This window comes from Microcaecilia unicolor, unplaced genomic scaffold (assembly GCF_901765095.1).
Source record: "Microcaecilia unicolor unplaced genomic scaffold, aMicUni1.1, whole genome shotgun sequence".
NCBI lineage: Eukaryota > Metazoa > Chordata > Amphibia > Gymnophiona > Siphonopidae > Microcaecilia > Microcaecilia unicolor.
In genome coordinates, this window is record NW_021963024.1 from 198542 (window position 1) to 226471 (window position 27930).

General features: G+C 44.3%; 1 protein-coding gene across 5 annotated transcripts in view; it reads left to right on the top strand.

The window, feature by feature from the left end:
• The window catches only part of LOC115458768 (histone H2A deubiquitinase MYSM1-like), a 63444-nt gene that overhangs the window by 17634 nt on the left and 17880 nt on the right, over nucleotides 1–27930 (top strand). For all 5 annotated transcript variants that reach the window (XM_030188580.1, XM_030188582.1, XM_030188581.1 and 2 more), the window contains 7 exons: nucleotides 4273–4403; nucleotides 6393–6496; nucleotides 10557–10634; nucleotides 10806–10894; nucleotides 13164–13218; nucleotides 13300–13350; nucleotides 22487–22561. In XM_030188580.1, coding sequence (XP_030044440.1) covers nucleotides 4273–4403; nucleotides 6393–6496; nucleotides 10557–10634; nucleotides 10806–10894; nucleotides 13164–13218; nucleotides 13300–13350; nucleotides 22487–22561 — 583 coding nt within the window. The remainder of the gene's footprint in view (nucleotides 1–4272; nucleotides 4404–6392; nucleotides 6497–10556; nucleotides 10635–10805; nucleotides 10895–13163; nucleotides 13219–13299; nucleotides 13351–22486; nucleotides 22562–27930) is intronic.

The window sequence follows — 27930 nt, forward strand, 5'->3', positions numbered from 1 at the left end:
GTAGTACCGTTTCAGCAGCTAAATATAATTTCCAGTAGCGTTTCACTTCCTACTTCTGATCCTTTTATCTCGCCGCACCTTATGCCTGGAATAGACTCCCTGAGCCATTACATCAAGCTCCATCCCTGGCCGCCTTCAAATCCGGGCTAAAGGCCCACCTGTTTGATGCTGCTTTTAATTCCTAACTTGTCACCTGCTCGTAACCTTTATCTTGTCTTCCTCTCTTCAATAGTCCCCTTTCCTTATGTGTCCTATCTGTCTGTCCTACCCTTACCCCTTATTTGTCCTGATTTAGATTGTAAGCTCTTTTGAGCAGGGACTGTCTTTTCTTCATGTTCAGTTGTGAAGCTCTGCGTACGACTGGTAGCGCTTTAGAAATGATTTGTAGTAGTAGTATCTACTGATCTCAGCATGGCACAATAAGATTAATGCACTTTTTAACAGACTGGCTGCAAATCCTCATGTTCGACTATAACTGGCGATAGCATATCTTCTCTGTTTAGCCAATGGCATTCATTTAATGTTCCTGCTCGTCGTAATCTGCTTGAAACGGTTCAAACCCCTTGACCTTACATCTTTTCCTCTGCATCTCCCCCCCCCCCCCCCCCACCCCCCAGTCTTAAGTATTTTACCACTCTACTCATGCCCATTCGTTTACCATTTCTTTATTGAGGTCTTCAATGTGGCATAGTTGCCACTATTCTCAAAACCCCCTGATCTCGATCCCACTGACCCTCTTAACTACCATCCCACCTCAAATCTACCTCCGTTTGCCAAACTTGTAGAGAAATTAGTACAAGCTCCAGGTTAATAAAAAAAAAAAAAAAAAAAAAAACCTATAGAGCTTAGCTTTTCATCATTGGCAAAAAACCTTCCAAAATCACCTTTGTGTTCTTCAAACAAGTGTCCGTAGAAAATACTGCAAAACAGTCTCTGCTTCAAACAAGCTTAAATATAGTGCACTTATCTTAGCAAATGTCCATTAACATTCTTGAGCCCTCCTTTCCAGATGCCCAGAACAATGGTGGCCAGTGTTTTGCTCTGCTTCATCAGGGTCTGAAAATACTGGGGCTGTAAAACATATATATCAAAAATTAGTACTAAATACACAGACACTTATTACTATTCTTTACAACTCGCTTCTCTTCTCAGCGCCATTTAACTTAGCTGCTGGAAAATGGCTCTCGTACTACAATCAAAGATGGCTGCTATATATAAGTGATGACATCAGACACTTAGAAGTTCTTCAACCAATCAGTGGCTGAACGGGTCACTGTACATTATATTGAAAAGAAAATCAGAAGAAATGACACCATTCAACACGGTAGTTCAATTCCATTGGTTCAAGAGAATTTAAATAAAAAATCCATTTTTGTTCACTTTGAAGTATCGATTCCTCCCCCCTCCATGTAATGGTGCTGTTCATTGCAGTACAACACATCACAGTTGCCAATGGAAATGCCGTTCTTTGAATTTAACTGAGCACAAAAGTTCTGTTTAATCTAGTTGAAAGCTTACAGGTAGTCTGTCCAAGATAAAGTTTTTTTTTTTTACAGGGGCATACTGAACAATACACAACATAGTCAGAATTACACGAAGTATTTGTTCTCAATGTGTATTCTTTATCAGAGGTTTCAAGCATAATGTCACAGAAACTACATTCGCCACATTTTCCGTGACCCGTGGGTATTGGATTTACATCCGTTTTTTAAATCAGAAGTTTAGAAGGACTTGCACTCCTTTAAATTCCTATCCTGGCTGTAAGCAAACCTTACTGTACATAAGTATTGCCACATTGGGACAGACCAAATCCTGTTTCCAAAAGTGGCCAATCCAGGTCACAAATACATGGCAAGATCCCGAAAAAGTTCAATACATTTTATGCCGCTTATCCCAGAAATAAGCAGTGGATTTTCCCCAAGTCAATTTATAGTCTATGGACTTTTCCTTTAGGAAGCTGTCCAGGCCTTTTTTAAACCCAACTAAGCTAAACGCCTTTACCACATTCTCTGGCAATGAATTCTAGAGTTTAATTACATGTTGAGTGAAGAACAATTTTCTCCGAATAATATTAAATTTACTACTTTGTAGCTTCTTCGCATTCCCCCTAGTATTTTTGGAACAAGTAAACAAATGATTCACGTCTACACTTTCCACTCCACTCATTATTTTATAGACCTCTAACATATCTCCCCTCAGCTGTCCTTTCTCCAAGCTGAAGAGCCCTACCCAGATTCAGCCTTTCCTCATAGGGAAGTCATCCCATCCCCTTTATCATTTTCATCGCCCTTCTCTGTACCTTTTTTAATTCTACTATATCTTTTTTGAGATGCTGCAACCAGAATTGAACACTATATTCGAGGTGCGGTCGCAACATGGAACCATACAAAGGCATTATAAGGTCCTCATTTTTGTTTTCCATTCCTTTCCTAATAATACCTAACATTCTATTTGCTTTCTTAGCCGCAGCAGCACACTGAGCAGAAGGTTTCAGTGTATCATCAACGACGACACCTAGATCCCTTTCTTGGTCAGTGACTCCTAATGTGGAACCTTGCATGACTTAGCTATAATTCGGGTTCCTCTTTCCCACATGCATCACTTTGCACTTGCTCACATTAAATGTCATCTGCCATTTAGACGCCCAGTCTCCCAGTCTCGTAAGGTCCTTTTGAAATTTTTCACAATCCTCCTTTGATTTAACGACTTTGAATAACTTTGTGTTGTCAGCAAATTTAATTTAATACCTCACTAGTTACTCCCATCTCTAGGTCATTTATAAATATGTTAAAAAGCAGCGGTCCTAGCAGAGACCCCTGGGGAACCCCACTAACTACCCTTCTCCATTGAGAATACTGACCATTTAAACCTACTCTTTTTCTATCTTTTAACCAGTTTTTAATACACAATAGGACAGTACCTCCTATCCCATGACTCTCCAATTTCTTCTGGAGTCTTTCATGAGGTACTTTGTCAAACGCCTTCTGAAAATCCAGATACACAGTATCAATCGGCTCACCTTTATCCACATGTTTGTTCACCCCTTCAAAGAAATGTAATAAATTGATGAGGCAAGATTTTCCTTCACTAAATCCATGTTGGCTTTGTCTCATTAATCCATGCTTTTGAATATGCTCTATAATTTTTTTCTTTATAATACACTCTACCGTTTTGCCCGGCACCGACGTCAGACTCACCGGTCTATAATTTCCCGGATCTCCTCTGGAACCTTTTTTAAAAATTGGGGTTACATGGCCACCCTCCAATCTTCCGGTACCATGCTCGATTTTAAGGATAAATTGTCATCTTCCTGTCTCCATGCATATCTCCCTGTCCCTCATCCACCCGACTCTTCCTGTCTCTCACCTATCAACCCCCATCCTGTTAGACTGTCACTGGAATGCTTTGATGTTTCACTTATATATACTGTCATCTACCAACATTTGCTTATTTCCGATCTGACGAAGAAGGGCAACCTTCAAAAGCTAATCAAGAAATGTATTAAGTTATGGCCAATAAAAAAAAAAGGTATCATCTTATTTTCTTTTCCATGTTTTATTTTGGGGGTTTTTTTTTTGTTACATTTGTACCCTGCGCTTTCCCACTCATGGCAGGCTCAATGCGGCTTACATGGGGCAATGGAGGGTTAAGTGACTTGCCCAAAATCACAAGGAGCTGCCTGTGCCTGAAGTGGGAATCGAACTCAGTTCCTCAGTTCCCCAGGACCAAAGTCCACCACCCTAACCACTAGGCCACTCCTCCACTCCTTTCTATTGATTAAGGATAAATGATATATTACTAACAATAGTTCCACAAGTTCATTTTTCAGTTCTATCAGTATTCTGGGATGAATACCATCTGGTCCAGGAGATTTGCTACTCTTCAATTTGTAGAAGTGCCCCATTACATCCTCCAGGTTTATAAGAGATTTCATTCAGTTTCTCCGACTCGTCAGCTTTGAATACCATTTCCGGCACCGGTATCTCTCCCAAGTCTTCCTCGGTGAAGACCGAAGCAAAGAATTCATTTAATCTCTCCGTTATGGCTTTGTCTTCCCTGATCACACAGTTGCTTTAACCTCCAGTTATTAGAACCAATAGAGTTTTCAAGAGTGTATTAGCCATTATGTGTAATGCTGTTTTCAAAAACTTGGTCTCCTCTTTCCCTGGAAGGCAGCCATGAAAGCTCTCCTTGAAATGTTATTTGCCAGAAAAGGTTCACAAAAAGTAGCTGTTCCTTTCCTTAATATTGTTAATCTTTTCCTTTATCTAGGGATAGGTGCAAGCCCAGGTATCTGAATAAGACCTCTGTACGCCCAGGCCTGAAGAACTGTGGTGATGTTAACTGTATAGGACGAATACACACATACCTGGAGCTGATCGGAGCGATCAACTTTGGCTGCGGTAAGTTCTTAACTTCTGCCAGTCCTTTGAGAGTGCTTCTACACAAGCGCTACACAACCGAATGGACACTGTGTGTGTGTGTGTGAGTTGGCTCTCTGTGTGTCCAAGACCAGGAGAGTAGAGAAAAGGTTAAAAAAAAAAAGTAGTTTGAAAGGAGCAATTCCTTAAAAGCTTTATTTAAATAAATTGAAGTTTCTAAGCTCAAAAGCTGGAACTGCTTCTCCCATAGAAGTGCATTGGGGCAGTTTTTGGAGGAGATTATTTCTCTAGAGCCCCCAGTCCTCGATCTGACCTGTTTTTGAACCTGATGTGTTTTCACCCCTTCTTCCCACACACCAGTTTATGTTGCAAAGGATTTATAAAATGATGCAAGTAAAATACCTCTGGGATAGAGGCCTGTAGGCATCACTGAAATTTGACTTGTATTGAAGCAGTAGATTGCACTATTTTAACAGCCAACAAGCCATCCTGGAAATTAATTTTGTAGAAATCCTGTTTTATTGAATATACATGACTGGGAACATCAGACATGTAACTGGGTCAGACTAAAGGGTGGCTGTATTTTAGTTTTGGTGCGCTGAAATTGGTATTCGGCCGTACTTTATTTTCATCTGAAAATGCCAGTGCATTGTGGCTGAAACCAAAGCTTAGTACTGTGTCCCCATAGCAGGGTCGCCGAGAGGGGGGGGGACAGGGGGGACAAAATTCCCCGGGCCTCCAAGGGGGGCCCGGCGCCGCAGTCCCTGATCTCACCCGCCCTTGGCTCCGCCCCCGAGGTCGCCGCGCCGCCCCCCTCCGTCCACCACCAGGCCGGGCCCCCTGCATTGAAATCATCACAGCGCCTCACCTGTCACCTCCGTGACTGAAAGCGCAGCAGTGGCAGATCGGATTCACGTCCCTTCGGGCCTTCCCTCCCTGTGTCCCACCCCTGCGGAAGTTACATCAGACGAGGGCGGGACACAGGGAGGGAAGGCCCGAAGGGAAGCGAATCCGATCTGCCACTGCTGCGCTTTCAGTCACTGAGGTGACAGGTGAATGCACTGTGATGATTTCAATACAGAGGGCCCAGGCCGCTGGCGGACGGAGGGGGGCCCGGCCCAGTCTCTCGGCGGCCCTGCCCCATAGCATTAACCTCTAAATAGGATCAGGCTCCACCCACCCACAAACAAGATCAGCCCCCCCCCCCCCCATCCCAGACCCACCTGTAGGCTCTCCAAGCCCACAGTCACTCCTGCCCTTGCCACCTCTTTAAGCAGAATGACTACTGTGTCCTCCTGCTTGAGGTTCAGCAGCCATTAAAGATTGGAGCCAGCATGGACTGGAGATAGCTCCTGCCTCAACTACACCAATAGACCACCAGGGACTCTTAAGGTAGACTCTGGGGAGGGACCTGTGAGTGTGTTCAGGGACTACGTCTGTTGGAGGAGGGAGTGGAGGCTGTTACTATTTGAGGGTGGGGCCAGAAACAGTGGTGGTTTTCGGCCACAGATTCCGTTTTGGCCGAAACAGAAAAAAAAACAGTTTCGGTCACCCTCTAGGTCAGACCGTGCCATTCCCTACTCCTTACATACTTGAATTATTTTCTGCTGTCGGGAGATCAGGTCTAATCCATCTAATCTTTCATCTAAACTAAGCTATTAAGTCCTACTTTCAAATATATTTTGCTTTAACATGTATTAGTGATTTTTCTCAGTCATTTTGTATGCAACAAAAGGTATTAATAATAGTATGTGTATTCGGTTTCAGAAAACTGTTCTGAGCCTGACTTCAGAAGAACACAAATATGTGAACTGTTGTAGATTAAAGCCGTCGTGGCTGCTGTTGAACATCAGGTTTTGACTTTTAAGCTTTAGCAAAACAATAATTGATTTTTGTTTGTTTTCGCAAGACTGAGTTTTTAGTATTGTTTGTAGTGTATTTTTTCTATTGATTGCATAAATAATACAACATCCTGTAATACTGTACTGCCTGCTGTTTCTATTCCTTCAGAACAGGCCATATACAGCAGGCCACGACCGGCAGAGAAAACGAGATCCAGAGAAGGAAAAGATACAATAGAAGCCTACCAGCTGGCTCAGCGTTTGCAGTCCATGGTAAGATGAAATTTGGAGTACGGGGTGGGGCAAGAGGGAAGGGAATAAAGAGCAGTCATTATGTTGGTGATTCTATAGAACTCGGTCTGTATGAGAGCACATTCTTGCTTCAGTCTGCTATTAGTATCATAGTAACATAGTAGATGACGGCAGAAAAAGACCTGCACGGTCCATCCAGTCTGCCCAACAAGATAAACTCATATGTGCTACTTTTTGTGTATACCATACCTTGATTTGTATCTGTCATTTTCAGGGCACAGACCATATAAGTCTGCCCAGCACTATCCTCACCTCCCAACCACCAGCCCTGCCTCCCAACCACCGGCTCTGGCACAGACCGTATAAGTCTGCCCAGCACAATCCCCGCCTCCCAACCACCCCCCCCCCCCCCCCCCCCCCACCGGCTCTGCCACCCAATCTCGGCTAAGCTTCTGAGGATCCATTCCCTCGGAACAGGATTCCTTTATGTTTATCCCACGCATGTTTTCTGCAGTTCACCTCTAAATCTTTCTCTTTAAAAAAAATCTATGGGAATTTCTTAATGGTTTTCTTGTGTTTGTCAAATCCCACAATCAAGTCTTTCCTATTTTCAATAACGTGTCGGAGTGTTAATTGAAATTGGAGGAAAAGCCTCACGTGGCGTGATGTAACTCCTTGTTTCGCAGTATACACTGTCATATATCTAAGGAGTACTCACTCGCATCATTGCCATAAAAACCTCCAGTCGATCAGAATGTGCAGTTTACTATGTAAACATTCTAAATCCAGCTTCGGTCTCACTCCATTTACGGTTCTTTGGAGTGTTCAAACCCTATGGGACTTATCTTTTGCAGTTCCACAGTCCGATTCCTTTCCACAGTACTATACATTATCCTTCATAGTGCTCCATTTTAGTTTTAGATTTACTTGTATTTGTAACAGGTTCTCGCTTGCTGAAAACCATCCAAAGAAAACTACCTGGGTTTTTAATCTTGGATATTTTTTTACACTGGCATACAAAAGCAACAAACAGAAGAGCAATCCTCCACGGATACAATCCAACAGTACAAAACGTTGGAAAAGACCAAAAAAAAAACAACAACAAAATGTCAAGGATGTCCAAAGGAAATAACTGTATTAGATCTTCACCAAGAGCCGACGTGGCTCGTGTTTCGGCCTATATGGCCTGCATCAGGAGTCTGGCACTGGAATGTGTGAACAATACAACTGTGCTGTTGAAGCCAAACTGTGGCGCAGTTGTATTGTTCACACTTTCCAGTGCCAGACTCCTGATGCAGGCCATATAGGCCGAAACACGAGCCACATCGGGTCTTGGTGAAGATCTAACAGTTATTTCTTTTGGACACCCTTGATATTTTGTTGTATTTTGGTCTTCTCCACTGCTTTGTGCTGTTACATTAGCATACAACGGTATTAAGGCAGTTTTCCAAACAGAGAGGCCCTTTTACTAAGCTGTGTAGGCACCTACGCGTGCTAATTTGGAGCTGCCGCTTGGCCCTTGCAGTAATTTCATTTTTGACACGCGTCCGCAAAATACTTTTTGTTTTCTGACTTGACGCGCGTAGGTCATTTACCGCCCGGTTACTGCGTGAGACCTTACCGCTAAGTCAATGGCTGGTGGTAAGGTGTTGGACCCAAAATGGGCGTGCGGCAATTTTTATTTTGACGCACATCCATTTTCAGCAAAAATTTTTAAAAAGGCCTTTGTTAAGCACTGAGGTTGATGTATTTTGTGGCCTATGAATGCTCCATGTCTGGATTTGCATCCTCCAGCACCCCCCTTCTTTTTTTTTTTTTTAATTATTTCTCCACCTCCTCTTTCTTCCCCCTTTTTTCTTAATGTGTTTCCAGTTGTGGATAGTTGTTTCTTGAATGTCCGCTCCAGTTTTGCCATGTTTGTAACTGTTGCTTGTTGAACTGTGGTGAGCTCTTGCTTCTATTGCATTATGTTGAAATCCAATAAAAGATATTAAACTGTAAAAAGGCCTTTGTTAACAGGCACGCTGAAAAATGGATCTGTGCGCGCCCAAAACCTGTGCCTACGCTACCGCAGGCCATTTTTCAGCGCACCTTAGTAAAAGGACCCCAGAGTTGTCATCTCAAAGCGTTTTGTTACTTTCAGATTATGGAAAATATGGTTTCCTTTTTTTTTTTTTTTTTTTTTACCCTCTGGAACTTTCCCTCAGGCAGTGGCTTAGCTGCAGTATTATTGGATAGATTCATTCTGTATTAGTTTCAGATGATGGTATTGTTAACGTATAATAGACAGTTATGGACAGGAAGGAGAATAAAGAATGAAGGGTCCAGTATTTAAAAAAACAACAGAGCTCCTAAATATATGTTCCTGTTTTGCTCCCAAATGTGTGCCCTGTTTTCTGTCAAATTTATGAACTTAAGTTTCAGCTGAAAATTCATCTTAATTAAAGAGTTTAAAAGTTATGCATATAAATTTGGGCCTGCCAGTTATTATTATTTATTACATTTGTACCCCGCGCTTTCCCACACATTGCAGGCTCAATGCGGCTTACATAGTAAATACAATTACAATCACAAAGTCTAGAAGGAGAGTATTATTAGTTAGCGCTGGGCAGACTTATACGGTCTGTGCCAGAGCCGGTGGTTGGAGGCCGGGATAGTGCTGGGCAGACTTATACGGTCTATGCCAGAGCCGGTGGTTGGGAGGCGGGGCTAGTGCTGGGCAGACTTATACGGTCTGTGCCCTGAAGAGCACAGGTACAAATCAACGTAGGGTATACACAAAAGTAGCACACATGAGTTGTCTTGTTGGGCAGACTGGATGGACCGTGCAGGTCTTTTTTCTGCCGTCATCTACTATGTTACTATGTTACTAAACTTAGTGAGAGTGGGATTTTGAGGAATAAGTGAGTTGTACATGTCGGGGCAAACAAAGGTAGGATAAAAGGAAAAGAAATTGGGAGGGGTGAGGAGAGGGAGGATGGAGAGGAAAAGATAAGGGGATTTATTATTAGTTATTTGCCTAGATTTAAGAGCCAAGTGCTGAAAATCAGTGCTAAGCTCCTAACATTTCTTTTTTTTTTTCTCCTGCCTTAAATCTACTCCTATTATCACTGTATTCCTTGCTCCTAAATTTAGGAGTTTTAGTGAAATTTTGAGTATGAAGTTATGCGTTCAGCCCTAGTAATTTTCAAAGAGGTCGACTTAGGAACATAACTCTCAACGTTAGATATATAAATCCTTGAATATTTGGCTTGAGCTGTATATACCAGAGCACCTGAATGCATGATAGTGGGAAAACAAAGGCAAGCGGGATTCAAATTCTGAAGCACTAGATAAACTCCGAGAAAAATCATGAAGCACTACATATCGCAGTAGGTAGACGCCTATTAAGAGGGTTTTTTAAAAATCTGGCTGTCTTTGCAATGTGTGTGTGTGCGTGTTCTATATATATATTTTTGTTGCCAAATATCAACTGTTTATTGATATGCAGACACTCTCTGATTGCTGAAAGACTAAACAGCCAATCAGCCCTTAGCCACCTCTTAGTTTATATCAGTTTTTCAAGCACATAAAAGAACACATTTTTAATAGGTGCTCTTTGTCTGCTGGAGAAAGCCTCCTAGAAGCAGAGATCAGGAAATCCTTTCATTCACTGTGCCATGTTACATTTTGAGACTATTCAAACCCCCTCCTCTGATGTACTTCAAAGTCCTGTAAAGGATTTTATGGGAGAAAATTGGCAGCATTGATTAGAGACAAGGGGGTAATGATGTGAACTTGGAAGGAAGTAGTCTGAGAGGAATTGTAAGAAAATACTACAACTGAGAGGATACTGAATGAATGTCCAAAATTGCCCGCAGGCAGACGCAGTACTTACCAAAGCTATAGCAGAATCAATCATCCTTGGGACTCGTTCAGAGGACAAGGAATGAAAACAACTTTTTGATGTCATTGGTTCAAAAGCTCATGTAAATGCCTCCAAAAACTAAATTTGTAGTCTGTTTTCCTTTTTGCAAATGTCAGTACCTTGATGTGCACGAATGCTTTCTGTTTGATAAATGCTTTAACCTGCTGGTTACAGCGAACCAGGAAACGGCGTGTACGAGATCCATGGGGTAACTGGTGCGATGCTAAGGATCTGGAAGGCCAAACGTTTGAGGTAATGTTCCAGTTTCCTTAATGCAAAACAATTCCTTAGTAGTAATTCGCGAGACATAAATATTAAAATTCTGTTTTGATTTTGAAACCTTAATTTTATGGCATGAATATAATGGTAGAACTGATGATTGGTAATGACCTCCTTAACCCGAATTACATTTCTGTTCATTAGCATCTGTCTGCTGAGGAACTAGCAAGGAGGCGAGAGGAGGAGAAAAACAAACCAGTAAAATACTCCAGAGGACCAAGACTATCTAAAAGGTATTGTGTGCGCAGAGCTTGTATGGTGTGTTTCACAGATGCAATGGAGTAGCAAGAAAACTACTTGTGTATTTTATTTTTATTCATATATATTTCAAAGATCGAAAGTGTTCCATCTGAAAAACTCACGTTTTTGGTTAGAAGATAAATCTGACTTGTATCTAAGAAGGAAGAAAGCTTGTCTCATACTTGACATAATCAGATGAAATAACGAGAAATCTCTCTTAAATCTGGAAGATGTAATGGGCAGTTTGCCAAACTAAAGAGTAGCAAATCACCTGGACCAGGTAGTATACATCCCAGAGTACTCATAGAACTAAAAAAATGAACTTACAGAGCTGCTATTAGTAATATGCAATTTATCTTAAAAATCAAGCATGGTACCAGAAGATTGGAGGGTGGCCAATGTAACGTCAGCTCTTAAAAAGGGCTCCAGAGGTGACTCGGGAAATTATAGACCACTGAGCCTGATGTCGGTGCAGGGCAAAATGGTAGAGACCATTATAAAGAACAAAATTGTAAGCAAATACACAACCAACATGGATTTAGCCAAGGGAAATCTTGCCTCACCAATCTACTACATTTCTTTGAAGTGTGAATAAACGTGGGTAAAGGTGAGCTGGTAGATATTTCTATTTTAGCTGCTGCTGATTCATAGTGAGCAGAGAGTGTCAAAGTATCATTGATGATGGCACCCAGATCTTTTTCCGAGGTGGGACACCTAATGTGGAACTTTGCATAATTTAGCTGTAGTTCGGGTTCCTTCTCCCTGTCTGCATCACTTTGCAGTTCCCTACATTCGTTCCAAAAGAGCAAGACTCCTCATGTTCTAATCACTTTGATTACTGGATGTGGATGTATTATTATGAGGACAGGCTTATTGCAAAAATGCAAGAAGTTGCTGAAAATAAAACCCCACAACTTGTAGCAGGGATTCCTGGTAATGGCTGTGAACGGATTTGTCTGTCATGTTATCCATATTGATTCATCATCAGATGAATTTGCAAAGCTTGATTACCCTGAAAACCTAACCTGTGAATGGTCCTTGAGGACCAGAGGATCTTTGCACTTGAACACGTAATTGCTGTTACTTTCTCTCTCCCCATAACTAAGAACAAAGATTTTTCTTCTGCTCTTTAAAACAAACGACAGTGGGAAGGTGGAGATGGCTTGAGAAAAACCAGGTACGCTGGATGCTTGCTAAAACACTTTATTTCTGCGATAACATGCAATACCTGACACTGCAGTGGGTTTCGGCACAAAGTGCCTACCTCAGGGGTCTGTCGGATATGAAATATAAATAGAGTAAGAATTACATAAGTGCATAAGTAATGCCACACTGGGAAAAGACCAAGGGTCCATTGAGCCCAGCATCCTGTCCACGACAGCGGCCAATCCAGGCCAAGGGCACCTGGCAAGCTTCCCAGACGTACAAACATTCTATACATGTTATTCCTGGAATTGTGGATTTTTCCCAAGTCCATTTAGTAGTGGTTTATGGTCTTGTCCTTTAGGAAACCGTCTAACCCCTTTTTAAACTCTGCCAAGCTAACCGCCTTCACCACATTCTCCTGCAACGAATTCCAGAGTTTAAATATGCGTTGGGTGAAGAAAAATTTTCTCCGGTTTGTTTTAAATTTGCTACACTAGTTTCATTGCATGCCCCCTAGTCCTAGTATTTTTGGAAAGCGTGAACAGACGCTTCACATCCACCTGTTCCATAAAATTTCATATCATTTGATATTTTCTATTCTTTATGCTATAATTCTTACTCTGTTTATATTTCGTGTCCAGCAGACCCCTGAGGCAGGCACTTTGTGCCGTGTCGGGTGTTGCATGTTATCGCAGAAATAAAATGTTTTAGCAATTTATCATCCTGCGTACCTGGTTTTTCTCAAACCGTCTCCACCTTCCCACTGTCGTTTGTTTTACTACGTTCTACGTGGAATTCCTTTTGGTTTTATTCTCTTTTGCTCTTGAGACATGAGAGAGAGAGAGATTTTGAGAGACAGTAACATCTCAAGACCTTTCTCCTCTGAATGCTGTGATCTGTTTTGTCCCTTCGTACAATGTTTGTAATGATTCAGGACATAAATCCCCTGTCGAGGGATTGTCCCATGAATCTGTTCCTTCTGCCGTACACAAAGTCATCATCGACTGATGGAAAGGACATAATGAAAGAGAGCCAAAGGAATGTTGTGTTGCTGTATCAAGTTGTCTGCAATTATTGTTAGCCCATTTTGAGGAAAACTTTCGTTTTGCTTTATAGCTCTTTTGATCCCTTCCAGTTGATCCCTTGCTGCTCGTTTAATGAGGAGAAACAGGCAAGTGCTTAAAAACTTGTTGATTTAAAAGCTGCCGTTTATTTTGTGTAATTCTTACAATGAACTTTGTTTGATTTGCAGGAGCCGTTTCAAGTGAAAGTAGCATCAGAAGCCTTATTAATAATGGACTTGGTAAGGATGAAGCCTTTGTTTTTAGGTAGACTGTTCATCCTCTTTAATTGTACCTTTCTTATTAAGTAAAAGAAAAGTTCTCGACCCTGGATTCAGCATTTCAGGCCTACAGGAACTAGGGTTACTGTATATGCAGCATTCGTAGCCCTGCTCTCTCTGAAAGGGAGGGAGGGAGCTGAAGCTATCAGGCAACAGCACCAGGTTTTGGACGGCGATGCAAAACAGAGATTGCACGGGGACAGAAATTTCACCCATCTGCAATGAAATCTAACCCATACAAGATCTGTTCCATCCACACAATTAATCTCCTCCATCCTCACCCATATCCACAGGAATTGACTATTATTTACTTGCTTGCAGTCCTCTGTTTCCTCCCAACCCTAACAGCATCCCGTGGTTTTTTTGAATGGTATTCACTATTCGACCACTGAACGTTTCAAGTCTCAGTCTGGTATTCCAGCTGCCTTTGTGGACATTCCAAGCTTCATTCTGGCTCTCCAGCAGCCTCTCTCCATATGTTCCAAGCTTCATTCTGAAGTCACCAAAGATTATGAATACCCTCCCACGGCAACGGCTTCCATCCCCACAGGAATCACATGGGTTCTGCAGGATTCCCTCAATCCCCATTCCCGTGCAGCAAGTTAGGGAGCTCTGACTTAGGGTAGTTGCTGTAATGTGAAGGTTATATGGGATGAGCAAGTATGTTAAAAGAATGTTTTAGGTGGGGGTAGGAGCCATGAAGGGTAGTGAATAACATCTCATGGCTGAGATTGAACTGGAAGCCTGTGGGAGCAAGAGAAACCTGCGTATTAAAAAAAGAATTTAAAAAGCGGAGAAAGCATGGCTCATACATGTTGCATGTATGTTTACATCCGTGTTGTCTATATATACAATATGTGTGTGTGTGTATGTTTTGTCTCTGAGAGGAGAGGGGTGTGGTGGTTTCTATGCAATGGTTTCTAAATATTTTGTTGGTTTTATTTGATTACCTTTTTCAAGACAAGTGTCATATCTAACCACTAATGTTACTGTCAACACATTCAAATAATTCATTTTACATTTACCGTATTTTTCGGACTATAAGACGCACCTAGGTTTTAGAGGAGGGAAATAGGAAAAAAAAAATGTTTCCTTTTTCCCTCCTCTAAAACCTAGGTGCTCCGGTGCGTCTTGTCCGAGTTCGGGATCGCCCTCCCCTACTCACGTCACGCGATGTTCCCTGGTGGTCTAGTGACGTCGGGGCAGGAAAGAGCCCCCTCTTTCCTGCCCAGTGCGCTGCTCTCCGAATCTCCGTCCTCCTGTATGCTGCCTGACGGTCTCGGCGAGATTCAAAATGGCCGCTGAGACTTCAATTCTCGGCGGCTATTTTGAATCTCGCCGAGACCGTCAGGCAGCATACAGGAGGACGGAGAGCAGCGCGCTGGGCAGGAAAGAGAGGGCTCTTTCCTGCCCCGACGTCACTAGACCACCAGGGAACATCGCGTGACGTGAGTAGGGGAGGGCGATCCCGAACTCGGGGGGAGGGCGATCCCGAACTTGGAACTCGCTACCTTCGGACTATAAGACGCACCCCCCATTTTCCTCCCAAATTTTGGGGGAAAAAAGTGCGTCTTATAGTCCGAAAAATACGGTAATCAATAGGGGCCAGTGTAGCAAGGCAACAGGTATTTCCATGCTTTTTCACCACTAGGAAGCTGTATGTAGCAACCAGTAGCAAACTACATGGTTTTGCTACTAGGTGTTACCGTATATAGCAACCTGTACTGGCTGCGTTTATGCTATTCACTTTGTACCAAAATAAAGAAAAATATCATAGAATAAGTTTAAAGGAATCAGAGAGTTAGAAGTGGTTTTTATTCTTACCAGCACAGCTTCAGAAATCAGTTTGAAAGTCTTGGGAAAATATCACATGTACAGAATCTCAGTTAGAAAAATATCATCACATGTACAGAATCTAATATCAATAGCTTAGGTAATAATAATAAGCAATCAGACTAATTTGATAAGGAACAGTTGTAAGGAAAACAAAGAAAATGAGAAAGACAAATCAGCACATGTTATCCGAGACCATGGAGAGGTCAGCACATGTTATCTAGAAGTATGGAGAGATCAGCACATGTTATCTAGAAGTATGGAGAGAGAGAGAGAGATAGGTCACATGTTATCTGAAAACATGTAGAGATCAGCACAAGTTATCTGAAAGTATGGAGAGAGAGAGAGAGAGAAATAGCAGGAAATATATCAGGGGTTCAAGCAGGAAATATATCAGTGGTTCTGAAGCAAGATAAAATATAAAGAAAGGAGATGATAGTTCTCTGTTATAAAGAAATAGTTCTTACCAGAAGCAATGCAGAAATAAAGAAGGGAAAATATATTTCCTGGAGAATAGCCAATTAGCAAGGATGCCCTGAATCAGGACAGAGAAAAGTCTCCTGCAAAATATGGCTAATTCTGAAGATTTCTTTGTGTGCAGGTATTCTTATAGAAAAAGTGATGTCGTCACCTCTCCCCCCTCCTACACCAATGGAAGGTAGCATAGGTGTCCTGCCAACACCCTATTGGTACATTTGACCTTGACCATCTTGTAACTGAAGAAAAGATGTGTATTCCAGATACTGGGCTGCCATAGTAACAAAAGCCAGGGATGTCTGCATTCCTGTCTATGGCTACCAGCAGTGACTAGCAGCCAGGTACAGAAAGACAGAGGGGGGATGGGAGGCAGTACAGTACAGGTAAAGTAGAACATCTTTTTACAAACCATAGCAGGAAGATTCAGTTAGAGGGTGAGTGAAACTGAATCTGCAGCTGAAATTCGCCACTCAGTTTCATCCAGAACTGAAACCGGTGCCCCCGCCCCTCCCCCAACAGGAGGTGGGAGGGCGGCACAGAGTGGTCATGGGTGGGGGCAGGGAGTTTCGGATTCAGCCAAAACCGCACTTGAATTTTCGGCCGAATCCAAATTTCAAGCCAGTTATGGTGCTGAAACTGAAATCCCGTCAGCCTCTAGATTTAGTCACCACATTTTACTGTAGAATTGACAAAATAGAAAATGAAATACGCATCAGATTCACTGATAGCCAGCTCAGCAGGGATAGGGGTTGAGGGGGTTGAGAGGGAAAGCATGTGAAGTGTGCCTCAGAATAATTTTCTGGCCCTCTGTGTGTGTGTCTATGTATGTAAGTCTGTGTGTGGTTGGGAGAGAATAGGAGAGGAGGACATTTTGAAAGGAGCAATTTGGCCATTTTTGGGGGGATGGGGGGGGGGGGCACAACATTATTTTTGTGGAATCCCCACTCTGATCTGTCCCAATTTTGAACTAGATGTGACTTCTCCTCATGCTAAATTTGGTTCTATTCTATTAAGGTTTTGGAGAGCTATTTTGTCCCCAGACAGACATTTTCAACTGCTTATGTGCAATTCATTAAGCAGATCTTGAAACATAGACGCATACATTTTTAAAGAACTGCTTAGCTGCCAAGAGAGCCAACTAGGTTGTGACCAGAAATAGATTTAAGCTACTCTAGTTATGGCTGTACCAAGTGCTAGCTAGTTACATTAGCTGGTTAGCAGTGAAAATTAGCCCTGGCCATTCAGTGCTTGTCCCAATATGGCCTCTTGATCATCCAGCTTATTTTAAACAGCTAAATAGAGCTGCCTAGTTCAGTGGTTCCCAAACCTGGTCCTGGAGGCACCCCAGCCAGTCAGGTTTTCAAGATGTCCACAATGAATATTCATTAACTATATCTAAATGAGCTCCCTTTAATTTGTTGCAGACTCAATATAATAACTTCCAAGTGACTGCAATTCACTTTATGTATTATTTTTATTCAGTATCTAGATTTTAACATAAATAGGAGTGGAGGAATGGCCTAGTGGTTAGGGTGGTGGACTTTGGTCCTGGGGAACTGAGGAACCGAGTTTGATTCCCACTTCAGGCACAGGCAGCTCCTTGTGACTCTGGGCAAGTCACTTAACCCTCTGTTGCCCCATGTAAGCCGCATTGAACCTGCCATGAGTGGGAAAGCGCAGGGTACAAATGTAACAAAAATAAAATAGATACTATTGGAGATTCTATATGGAATGTTGCTACTATTGGAGATTCTACATGGAATGTTGCTATTTCACTAGCCAAAAACAAAAAAGGAGGTAAAAACCCTCACGAAACCGTGGGATATGAAACAAAAAGTGAGGAGAGTGGATGAGGATACCAACAATAATGTATTTATTCACTTGTAAATTAAAAGATGACAATGTACATAAAAATGACCCGACACGGCCGTGTTTCGGCCCAATGGCCTGCCTCAGGGGTCTTTGTAACCTCAGAAGATGTAACATAGAATGTGTACTCCAGGGGAAATGACGAAACACAATCCTCTCAGGTCTCCTCTCTTCAAAAAGATATATATAAAATATATATTAAAGAACAGAACGGACTTTCAATACTCCTCTCCGAAGAGATGTCTACAATGTCGGGTCATTTTTATGTGCATTGTCATCTTTTAATTTTTTAATCTTTTATTTTACAAGTGAATAAATACATTATTGTTGGTATCCTCATCCACTCTCCTGCTATTCCACTAGCAACATTCCATGTAGAAGGCTGCACAGGCTTCTGTTTCTGTGAGTCTGACGTCCTGCAGGACGTCAGACTCACAGAAGCAGAAGCCTGCGCGGCCACATTGGTGATCTGCAAGGGCCGACTTCTACATGGAATGTTGGAACATTCCATGTAGAATCTCAAATAGTAGCAACAGTGGAGGAGTGGCCTAGTGGTTAGGGTGGTGGACTTTGGTCCTGAGGAACTGAGTTTGATTCCCACTTCAGGCACAGGCAGCTCCTTGTGACTCTGGGCAAGTCACTTAACCCTCCATTGCCCCAGGTACAAATAAGTACCTGTATATAATATGTAAGCCGCATTGAGCCTGCCATGAGTGGGAAAGCGCGGGGTACAAATGTAACAAAAATAAATAATGCCCATATATTAGCATTTATCCTTAACTCTTTCCTCATTCTCTCTCTTTCATACTACTATCGTTCTCCCGAGTCAACAAAAACTCTTGTTAAAATCTAGATATTGAATAAAAATAATACATAAAGTGAATTGCAGTCATTTGGAAGGTATTACAATGAATATTCATGGGATAGATTTGCATGCAGTGGAGGCAGTGCATGCAAATCTCTCGTATGAATATGAATTGTGGGTATCCTGAAAACCTGACTGGCTGGGGTGCCTCCAGGACCAGATTTGGGAACCACTGGCCTAGTTAAACCAGGAGACTATATGAAGCTGCAAAGAAAAACTTTGCACTGTTGAACATCAAAGTTAGACAGCTACCTTGCTTTCTATATCAGCCTTTTTTATTTTTAAGTCATTTCTTTAAGACTCCCACACCTCATGCAAGCTTTGCCCCATGCACATACCTGCTTATCCTGGTTCACATAAGTCTTGTGGCGAGTAAAGTACTGGTGTGATTCCTCAGTTTTCCAGCAGGTGGAGACTTGAGCTCTGCCTCAGCTATGGTATAGCTGCCTCCAGTGTGCAGGACACAGAAGTCATCTACAGTTTTTCCATCTATGGGAAACTTTTAACCCCTCTGGACATGGCTCTGTATTCTTCGAGATGATGTAGTCCCACCCAGAGTCCTTTGGCCAGCAGCTGTGGCCTCATAGTAACATAGGAGAAGATAGCAAATAAAGACCAATGGGTCATCCAGTTGCTCAGTTGTCTTTCTCAGTGGTTCGCTGCTGTTTTGGATAGATTAACGTATACTTATTCGTATTTAAATCCACATTGCTTCCCCCACACCGTAGCCCTAATACCTACCTTGTTTCTACCACTGCCCTCTATGGACTTGATTTTATTTATTTATTTATTTATTACATTTGTATCCCACATTTTCCCAACTATTTGTAGGCTCAATGTGGCTTACATAGTACTGGAGAGGCCTTTGCAGGCTCCGGTGTGAACAAATACAGGGTAGCCCTTCTCTGACATCTATAAGCAGTTTATATTTCTCCAGAGGTACAGGGCTTCAAAGAAAAAAATAATTCACTAACCATTCCAATTCACTCCCTCACTTCTGCTGGGACTGATTTATTTATTTATTTGTTACATTTTTATCCCATTTTTATAGCAAGACACCTATCCCCCAATATTCAAATCCATTTAACCGGCCAGGAATGACCCTTGGCCGGTTAAATGGCACTTAACCAGCTATGTGGCGATGTTCAGCAGTGGATAGCTAGTTATCTCCCACTGAATATCCCTGGTTAGTGCATAGGAGATAACCAGCTACGTCACGCAATATAGCCAGCTATGCCCGAATATTCAATTCATATCTGGCTATTGTAAGCAGGCACATCGGGTCGCTTAAGTAGCTGGTATATCTTTAGCTCATACATCTTCATTGAAGATGCATTCAATTCAGGAGAAAGAAATACATAGCCTAGTAACATAGTAGATGACGGCAGAAAAAGACCTGCACGGTCCATCCAGTCTGCCCAACAAGATAAACTCATATGTGCCACTTTTTGTGTATACCTTACCCTTGATTTGTACCTGTCTTTTTCAGGGCACAGACCGTATAAGTCTGCCCCGCCTCCCACCACTGGTTCTGGCACAGACCGTATAAGTCTGCCCAGCACTATCCCCGCCTCCCAACCACCAACCCCGCCTCCCACCACCAGTTCTGGCACAGGACGTATAAGTCTGCCCAGCACTATCCTCGCCTCCCAACCGCCAGCCCCGCCTCCCACCACTGGTTCTGGCACAGGACGTATAAGTCTGCCCAGCACTATCCCCGCCTCCCACTACCAGGTCTGATTAAAGCACACAGCTATGATTAAAGCACACTGCGCTTCTCACAAAAAAAAAGAGATCTTGTGTACGCTGGTATCAAACATCGTATTAGCGATGTAAGTACACAAGATTGTGTTTTTTTTTTGTGAGAAGCGCAGTGTGCTTTAATATTAGCATTTCTTTCTGCTGAATTGAACGTATCTTCAATGAAGGTGTATGAACACGCTCTCAGCGACATCGGTTGATTATGAGATGAGGTTGTGAGATCAGACTCCCGATGAAGGCTTTTTAGCCGAAACATGAATTTGTGTTGAATGGCTCCCTCAACATAATAAAGTATCACACCTGTACACAATCATCATTTGGACTCCGTCACCTTTGCTGTTGTTTCGTTCTGTTCTGACTGGGAGGTTCTGCCACGTAAGGGGGGGAGATTGCAAACATGAATATGGATACATTATATTTCCAGGTGTCTATTTATTTATTTATTTGTAGCATTTGTATCCCACATTTTCCCACTATTTTGCAGGCTCAATGTGGCTTACATTTGCCGTAGTGGCGATTGCCATTTCCAGTTAACAGAATTACAAATGATATTGCATTCATTTTTGAAGACTTGAGGCCCATAATCTTGAAACTATGAAGGATAATCAGCTTATTTCCTCAGCAATCTTCCAGACCGTTCAAGACGCTTGGGTTGTGCACTTTTACCAGCAGAGGGAGACTGAGAACACTAAAACTTCTTATACAAGTAGCCTGTGCAGACCTTCTACTAACCAGTATTTTCTCAGTCTCAGCAGAGGGTAGAAATGTGCAGCCTGTGCAGTGTACTCAGTCTGGTAGGCCCGTTTGGGGTTTCTAGGTTGGGTTGTAAATGTTAGAGAACTTGAAACTATGAAGGATAATCAGCTTATTTAATTCTGCACTGTCCACCATGACCTTATGTAAATCCCACATTTGCATGTGTCCCTGCCTGGCTACAGTTATAATATAGTAATAATTCTTTTCCATCTTCTCCACTTCAGAAGTTACGAAGTGCACAGCAGGCCACAGAATGATTACAACACTGAGGTGGCTTTACCCTCATTCTCAGATGCTGAGAGTGTAAAAATGCTTGGAGATCTGATTAGATATGAAATTATATTTAAAGCCCAGTTATTTATTAAATATAAGCCATCGCATGATGGTTGAAAAGCTAAACCAGATACAGCAAAATACTTTGCTTATTTGTCCTTGGGCCCCTTCTCTTTTCAATCTACACCTCTTCCCTAGGCTCCCTGATCTCTTCTCATGGTTTCCACTATCATCTTTATGCCGACGACACCCAGCTTTATCTCTCCACACCAGAAATCACTGCGGATACCCAGGCCAAAGTCTCGGCCTGCTTATCCGACATTGCTGCCTGGATGTCCAACCGCCACCTGAAACTGAATATGTCTAAGACTGAACTTATTGTTTTCCCACCCAAACCCACTTCCCCTCTCCCTTCACTCTCTATCTCAGTTGATAACACCCTCATCGTCCCCGTCTCATCTGCCCGCAACCTCGGTGTCATCTTCGACTCCTCCCTCTCCTTTTCTGCGCATATCCAGCAGATAGCCAAGACCTGTCGCTTCTTCCTCTATAACATTAGCAAAATTCGCCCCTTCCTCTCCGAGCACACCACCCGAACTCTCATCCACTCTCTCATTACCTCTCGCCTTGACTACTGCAACCTACTGCTGACCGGCCTCCCACGTAGCCATCTATCCCCCCTTCAGTCCATCCAGAACTCTGCCGCACGTCTTATCTTCCGCCTTAACCGATATACTCATATCACCCCTCTCCTCAAGTCACTTCACTGGCTCCCAATCAGATACCGCATACAGTTCAAGCTTCTCTTACTCACCTACAAATGCACTCGATCTGCAGCCCCTCCGTACCTCTCTACCCTCATCTCCCCTTACGTCCCTACCCGTAACCTCCGCTCTCAAGACAAATCCCTCCTTTCAGTACCCTTCTCCACCACCTCCAACTCCAGGCTCCGCCCCTTCTGTCTCGCCTCACCCCATGCCTGGAACAAACTCCCTGAGCCCATACGCCATGCCCCTTCCCTACCCATCTTCAAATCAATGCTCAAAGCCCACCTCTTCAATGTCGCCTTCGGCACCTAATCACTACACCTCTTCTCAGGAAAACTTATCTACCCCAACTTGACATTTCGTCCTTTAGATTGTAAGCTCTTCCGAGCAGGGACCGTCCTTAATTGTTAATTTGTACAGCGCTGCGTAACCCTAGTAGCGCTCTAGAAATGTTAAGTAGTAGTATTTGATCTGATGCATTTTTTTCTCTGTTAAGCATGCACACGTTTCCATGGCCGAGGTGATTGGTTTATTGGGAGGAAAGTATTTGGAAGCTGACAAGACAGTAGAGGTATGTGTGTGTTGCTGCTTTTCAATCAGCTTCAGCTCTCATTCAGCACATGGGTATTACGAGAGGGCTTTTGCGATGTCTCTCAGGCAGTTAAGTGTTTAGTAATTTGCACTAAAATATCTGGCCGTACTGCTCCTCAGTAGCTGCTGTAAAAATAAGTGTTTGAAAAGCTCAAGGATGTGACCTGGTTATGAAGAATGAGAATTCCTGGCATTTCTTGACTAAAGGGCACTAGATAGTTTGGGGGCTTAAGTTATAGAAACAGTGTTTGGGTTCGTTGATCAGTGTTAACCAAATATCAGTAAAATGTTTGTTTTTCTTCAATCAGAATGCATTTTTAATTCCTTTTCTTTAATTTAAAAATTAAGAGGTCCTTTTACTAAGGTGCACTGAAAAATGGCCTGCGGTAGTGTAGACGCGTATTTTGGGCGCGCGCAGAATTATTTTTTAGCATACCTACAAAAAATGCCATTTTAAAAAATGTGTTGCCGAAAATGGCAAAATGAAAATTGCTGCATCTCAGTTTTGGGTCTGAGACCTTGAGGCATATTTTCAAAGCACTTAGCCTTCCAAAGTTCCATAGAAACCTATGGAACTTTGGAAGGCTAAGTGCTTTGAAAATATGCCTCTTCCTCAGCGACCCTCCAGACCGGTCAAGACGCGTGGGTTATGTCCTCCTACCAGCAGAGGGAGACTGAGAAAACACTAAGCTTTTGAAGCCTGTATATATAACCTGTGCAGAACCTCCACTAGCCAGTATTTTCTCAGTCTCAGCAGAGGTAGCAGTTGACAGCCTGTGCAGTCTCCAATAGTCTGGTGAGGTAGTTTGTCATTGGGTCGTAGGATTTTTTCCTTCCAAACTTTATTCTGTTGCAGTACCCTGTACGTGTGTGTAAAAAAAAAAAAAAAAAGTGCTTTGGGGCCCTGGATCCGGTGGGGCCCAGTTTTTCCCCCTGGGGTGTTACACCTATGTTTGGGTCCCTCCCCCTGTGCTGCTCTCTATTTCTGTTTGCTTGGCAGCTTTGTGCCTCGGCTGCTTTCTCAGTATTGTAGCCTTGAGTGCCTTACAATTTCCAGATGCCAGAGTTAGAGTACTGTGCCTTTAAGGTCAGTTATTCTATTTCATTTTGCTTGCCAGCTTTGTGCCTCGGCTGCTTTCTCAGTATTGTAGCCTTGAGTGCCTTACAATTTCCAGATGCCAGAATTAGAGTACTGTGCCTTTAAGGTCAGTTATTCTATTTCGTTTTGCTTGGCAGATTTGTGCCTCGGCTGCTTTCTCAGTATTGTAGCCTTGAGTGCCTTACAATTTCCAGCTTCCAGAGTTGGAGTACTGTGCCTTTAAGGGCATTTATTTCTTTATTTTCAGCGGACCGAACGGGGGTTTAGATTCCTTGCTGGAACGAGGGAGCAGCGCTTTCTTCAGTGCTTTTGCAGTGTGAGTGAGTTTTTGGTTTGGCGCGTTTGCGGAACAGCTTTTCCCGTCCCTCGTGGTTTATGGCGGCCCAGCTCCTCCGATGTCGCGCGTGCTCGTGGCGAGGGGTAGAGGCACCGGGCGCTCAGTGTAGCTTTGCGGTGCACCTATAAAAGTGGCTGTGGCTCCCCCCGACTTGACCCCGGAGGGATCGATGGTGTCGGGAGTCTCCGGGTCAGCGGGAGCGTAGGCAGGGCCGCTGTCAGCGGCAACAGTTTCGGCGGGAAAAGCCGCCATCTTGAGTCCGACGCGGCCCGTGGAGCCATTTGTTTTTGGGCCTGCGGCCTCCGTTTTTGGCACAAAAGGGCCTAATGACGGTCCAGGAATGGTGGGCTTTCCTCCAGATTTTGTCTGGACGCGGTATCAGGCCTGGAGATTGGGACCCCCCCCCCCCCCCCCCAATTGGAAGAGGGGGCTGTTTTCGGCTTGGCTGAGAGACCACGGTTAGAGTGGTCAGAGGACAGGCAATGTTTTTCTCCTGTAACTGCAGAAGCTGCTCTTAGTGATCTGGGGGAGTCAGATGGAATTGACGGCTCTCAGGAGCAGGATTGTTGGATTCCTGGAGAGGATCCTTCAGTAGTGCGGATTTTCCATAAAGATGAGCTGTCAGAACTCATAGATCAGGTGTCATCCACCCTTCAGTTTGGTCCTGAGGTGGCTTTGGGGGAAACTGTCCAGGATCTGTTGGTGAAGGGCATTCAGCGTCAGGCGTGATCCTTCCCTATGAACAAGGATCTCCGGGAGATGATTTGTCAGGAATGGGATTTGCCGTGTAAGGTGGCAAAGGCAATGGCGAGGCTTTATCCCCTCCCTCAGGACGATAGGGATTCCTTTAAGGCTCCCATGGTAGATGCAGTAGTGACGGCAGTAATTATAGCTACGGCTATTCCAGTTGATGGAGGAACGGCCCTCCGTGATCCTCAGGATAGGAGGTTGGGATCTTTTCTCAAGCGTAGTTTTGTTTTGTCGGCTCTAGCCCTGCAGGCCTTGGTTTGTGGGGGTCTGGTAGCTCGGGCATGTTTTCGTTGGGCCGAGAAGCTCCTGGATGATTCGGTAGATGTTGGTTCATCCTTTTTGTCTGAGGCTTTTATGATTTGTTGCGTACTTCAGACAAAAAAATATGGCTATGGTTGTGGGTCTCTGCCACTTAAGGGAGCTATGCTCTTTGGAGAAGATTTGGACAAGTTAGTGTGAGGTCTTAGTGATACCAAGGTTCTATGGCTTCCAGATTTTCGGTTCAAGGCAGGGGCCAGAACTAGTTCCTCTCGGGGACGGTTTAGGGAGGCTCAGCGGTATAGGCCGGGCAGATCGAGTGGGACCTACCCCTAGCTGTCTGTTCGTCTGTCCAATTTAGATTGTAAGCTCTGTTGAGCAGGGACTGTCTTTTCATGTTAATTTGTACAGCGCTGCGTAAGTCTAGTAGCGCTATAAAAATGTTTAATAGTAGTAGTAGTAGGACCTCTAGGGGTCGGTTTTTCCAGCGCACACAGTTCTTTCGTGAGAGTTGTCGCGGAGGGCGTGGCTTTTCCGCGGGAGGTTAGTATTCAGGCCGCAATTCCCAATGAAGGTGTGGCGGCTTAGGCTCTGTTGCATGTTGGGGCTCGGCTGAGTCTGTTTTACCAGAGCTGGGCCCAAATCAGGTCAGATCAGTGGGTTCTCAAGGTGTTTCGAGGCGGATATGCGCTGTAATTTGAAAGCTGTTCTCCCGAAGTGTTTCTGGAATCCCTCTGTCGGTCTTGGAGCAAGAGGGCAGCAGTGAGGGACACTCTGCGGTGGCTGCTCGCGTTGGGAGCCATGGTTCCTGTTCCTTCAGATCAGCAACGCTCAGGGTGCTATTTGATCTATTTTGTGGTCCACAAGAAAGAGGACACTTTTCGTCCCATTTTAGATCTCAAAAGGGTCAATGCGGCACTCAAGGTGCCCTCTTTCCGGATGGAGACGTTGCGGTCGGTCACTGGTGCGGTCCGGAAAGGAGAGTTTCTCACTTCCCTGGATTTGACGGAAACTTATCTTTACTTTCCTTCTTGCGGCCTTTTGGTTCCAAGTTACAGGGTCCGATTTGTCGGTTCCTTGCAGAGAAGGCGCCGACGGCCCATACTTATCGTCAGGTCCTGGTCCTGATGGCGGCGACCATAGAGGTAGTTCCGTGGGCCAGGGCGCACATGCGTCAGGTACAGTCAGCTCTGCTCAGTCTTTGGTCCCCTCTGTCGCAGGACTTGGAGAGGTGTTGTCCGCTGTCGGTGGCCCCTCGTCTCAGTCTCCGATGGTGGCTCAACCCGCGCAATTTGGGAAAAGGAATGCCGTTGGAGTCCCCACAGGGGCTGGTAATGGTCACGGATGCCAGTCTGCAAGGTTGGGTGGCCACATTGTCTCGGTCAGGTAGCTCAAGGCCGGTGGTCTCGGGCAGAAGCAGAGTGGTCCATCAACCGGCTGGAACTCGGGCCATTTGGGTGGCGCTCCAGGCCTTGCCGTCGGTGGTTCGCCACAAGGCAGTCCGAGTGCTCTGCGACAACGCCATGGCAGTAGCGTATGTCAACCGTCAAGGGGGGACGAAGAGCCTTGGCGGCGCAGTTGAACTCATCTTCAGGCTCTCTTGGCAGCGCATGTGGCCGGGGTAGGTCACATAGATGCAGATTATCTCAGCAGGCACACTCTAGATCCCAGAGAGTGGTCTTTTCTTCGGTCAGTGTTCCAGCGAGTTGTGTCGGTCTGGGGACTTTCGGTGATAGATTTTAGGGCAACGGCTCGCTATGCGCAAGTTCAGAGATTTTTTTTTTTCAGTCGCTGAAGAGACCCTCGAGCGGAGGGAATCGACGCTCTTCTGTTGCCTTGGCCTCGGGAGTGGCTGTATGTGTTTCCTCCATGGCTGTTAGTCGGTCGAGTAATATAGCGCATCGAACATCACTCCGGTCGGGTGATTCTGGTGGCTCCGGATTGGCAGCGTCGACCATGGTACGGAGACCTGGTGCGGTTGGCAGGGGCGGCGGCCCTGCCTTTGTTGGGATCAGTTCTGTGTCAAGGCCCGATAATCATGCCGGATCCGGCTCGGTTTTCACTTACGGCTTGGCTCTTGAGCGGCACAAGTTGAAGAAGAAGGGGCTTTCGTCCAGTGGCTTTGCTACGATGTTGAGTTGCCGTAGACGATCCACTTCCTTGGCGTAGGTCCGGGTTTGGAGAATCTTTGAGCACTGGTGTGAAGACCATCGAGTTCGGCCGTTTCGCTCTTCGGTGGCGGAAGTTTTGGAATTTTTGCACGATGGTGTTGATAGGGGTCTGGCCTTGTCTACTCTGAAGGTTCAGGTGGCAGCTTTGTCATGTTTTCGTGGGAAGCTTCAGTGAAAGTCCTTCGCTTCTGTGCCTCAGGTAGTGCGTTTTTTGAAGGGTGTTAAGTTGCTGCGTCCGCCTCAGTGACGGATGGTGCCTCCGTGGGATTTGAAGCTAGTTTTGAATGCTTTGATCAGGCCTCCGTTTGGGCCTCTGGTATCGGCATCTTGTAAGGATTTATCTTTAAAGACGGTCTTGTTGGGGGCGATTACTTCAGCACGGAGGGTTTCAGAGCTTCAGGCTTTGTCTTGTAGGGAACCATTTTTGTCCTTTCTGAGGGAAAGGTTTCGTTGCGGACGGTGCTTTCCTTTTTTGCCCAAGGTGGTTTCCGAGTTCCATGTTAATCAGGTCATCTCTCTGCCAGTGTTGGGTGATATGGCTGGAGATTCGGAGCAACGTGGTATTGCCAAGCTGGATGTCAGGAGAGTTTTGAGTTGTTATCTCTCTGGAACTCAGGACTTCAGAGCCTCTGACCGTTTGTTCGTTCTTCATGGTGGCCCAAAGAAGGGTGCAGCGGCTCCTAAGGTGACCATAGCACGGTGGTTGAAGGAGGCGGTTGCATCTGCTTACTTGG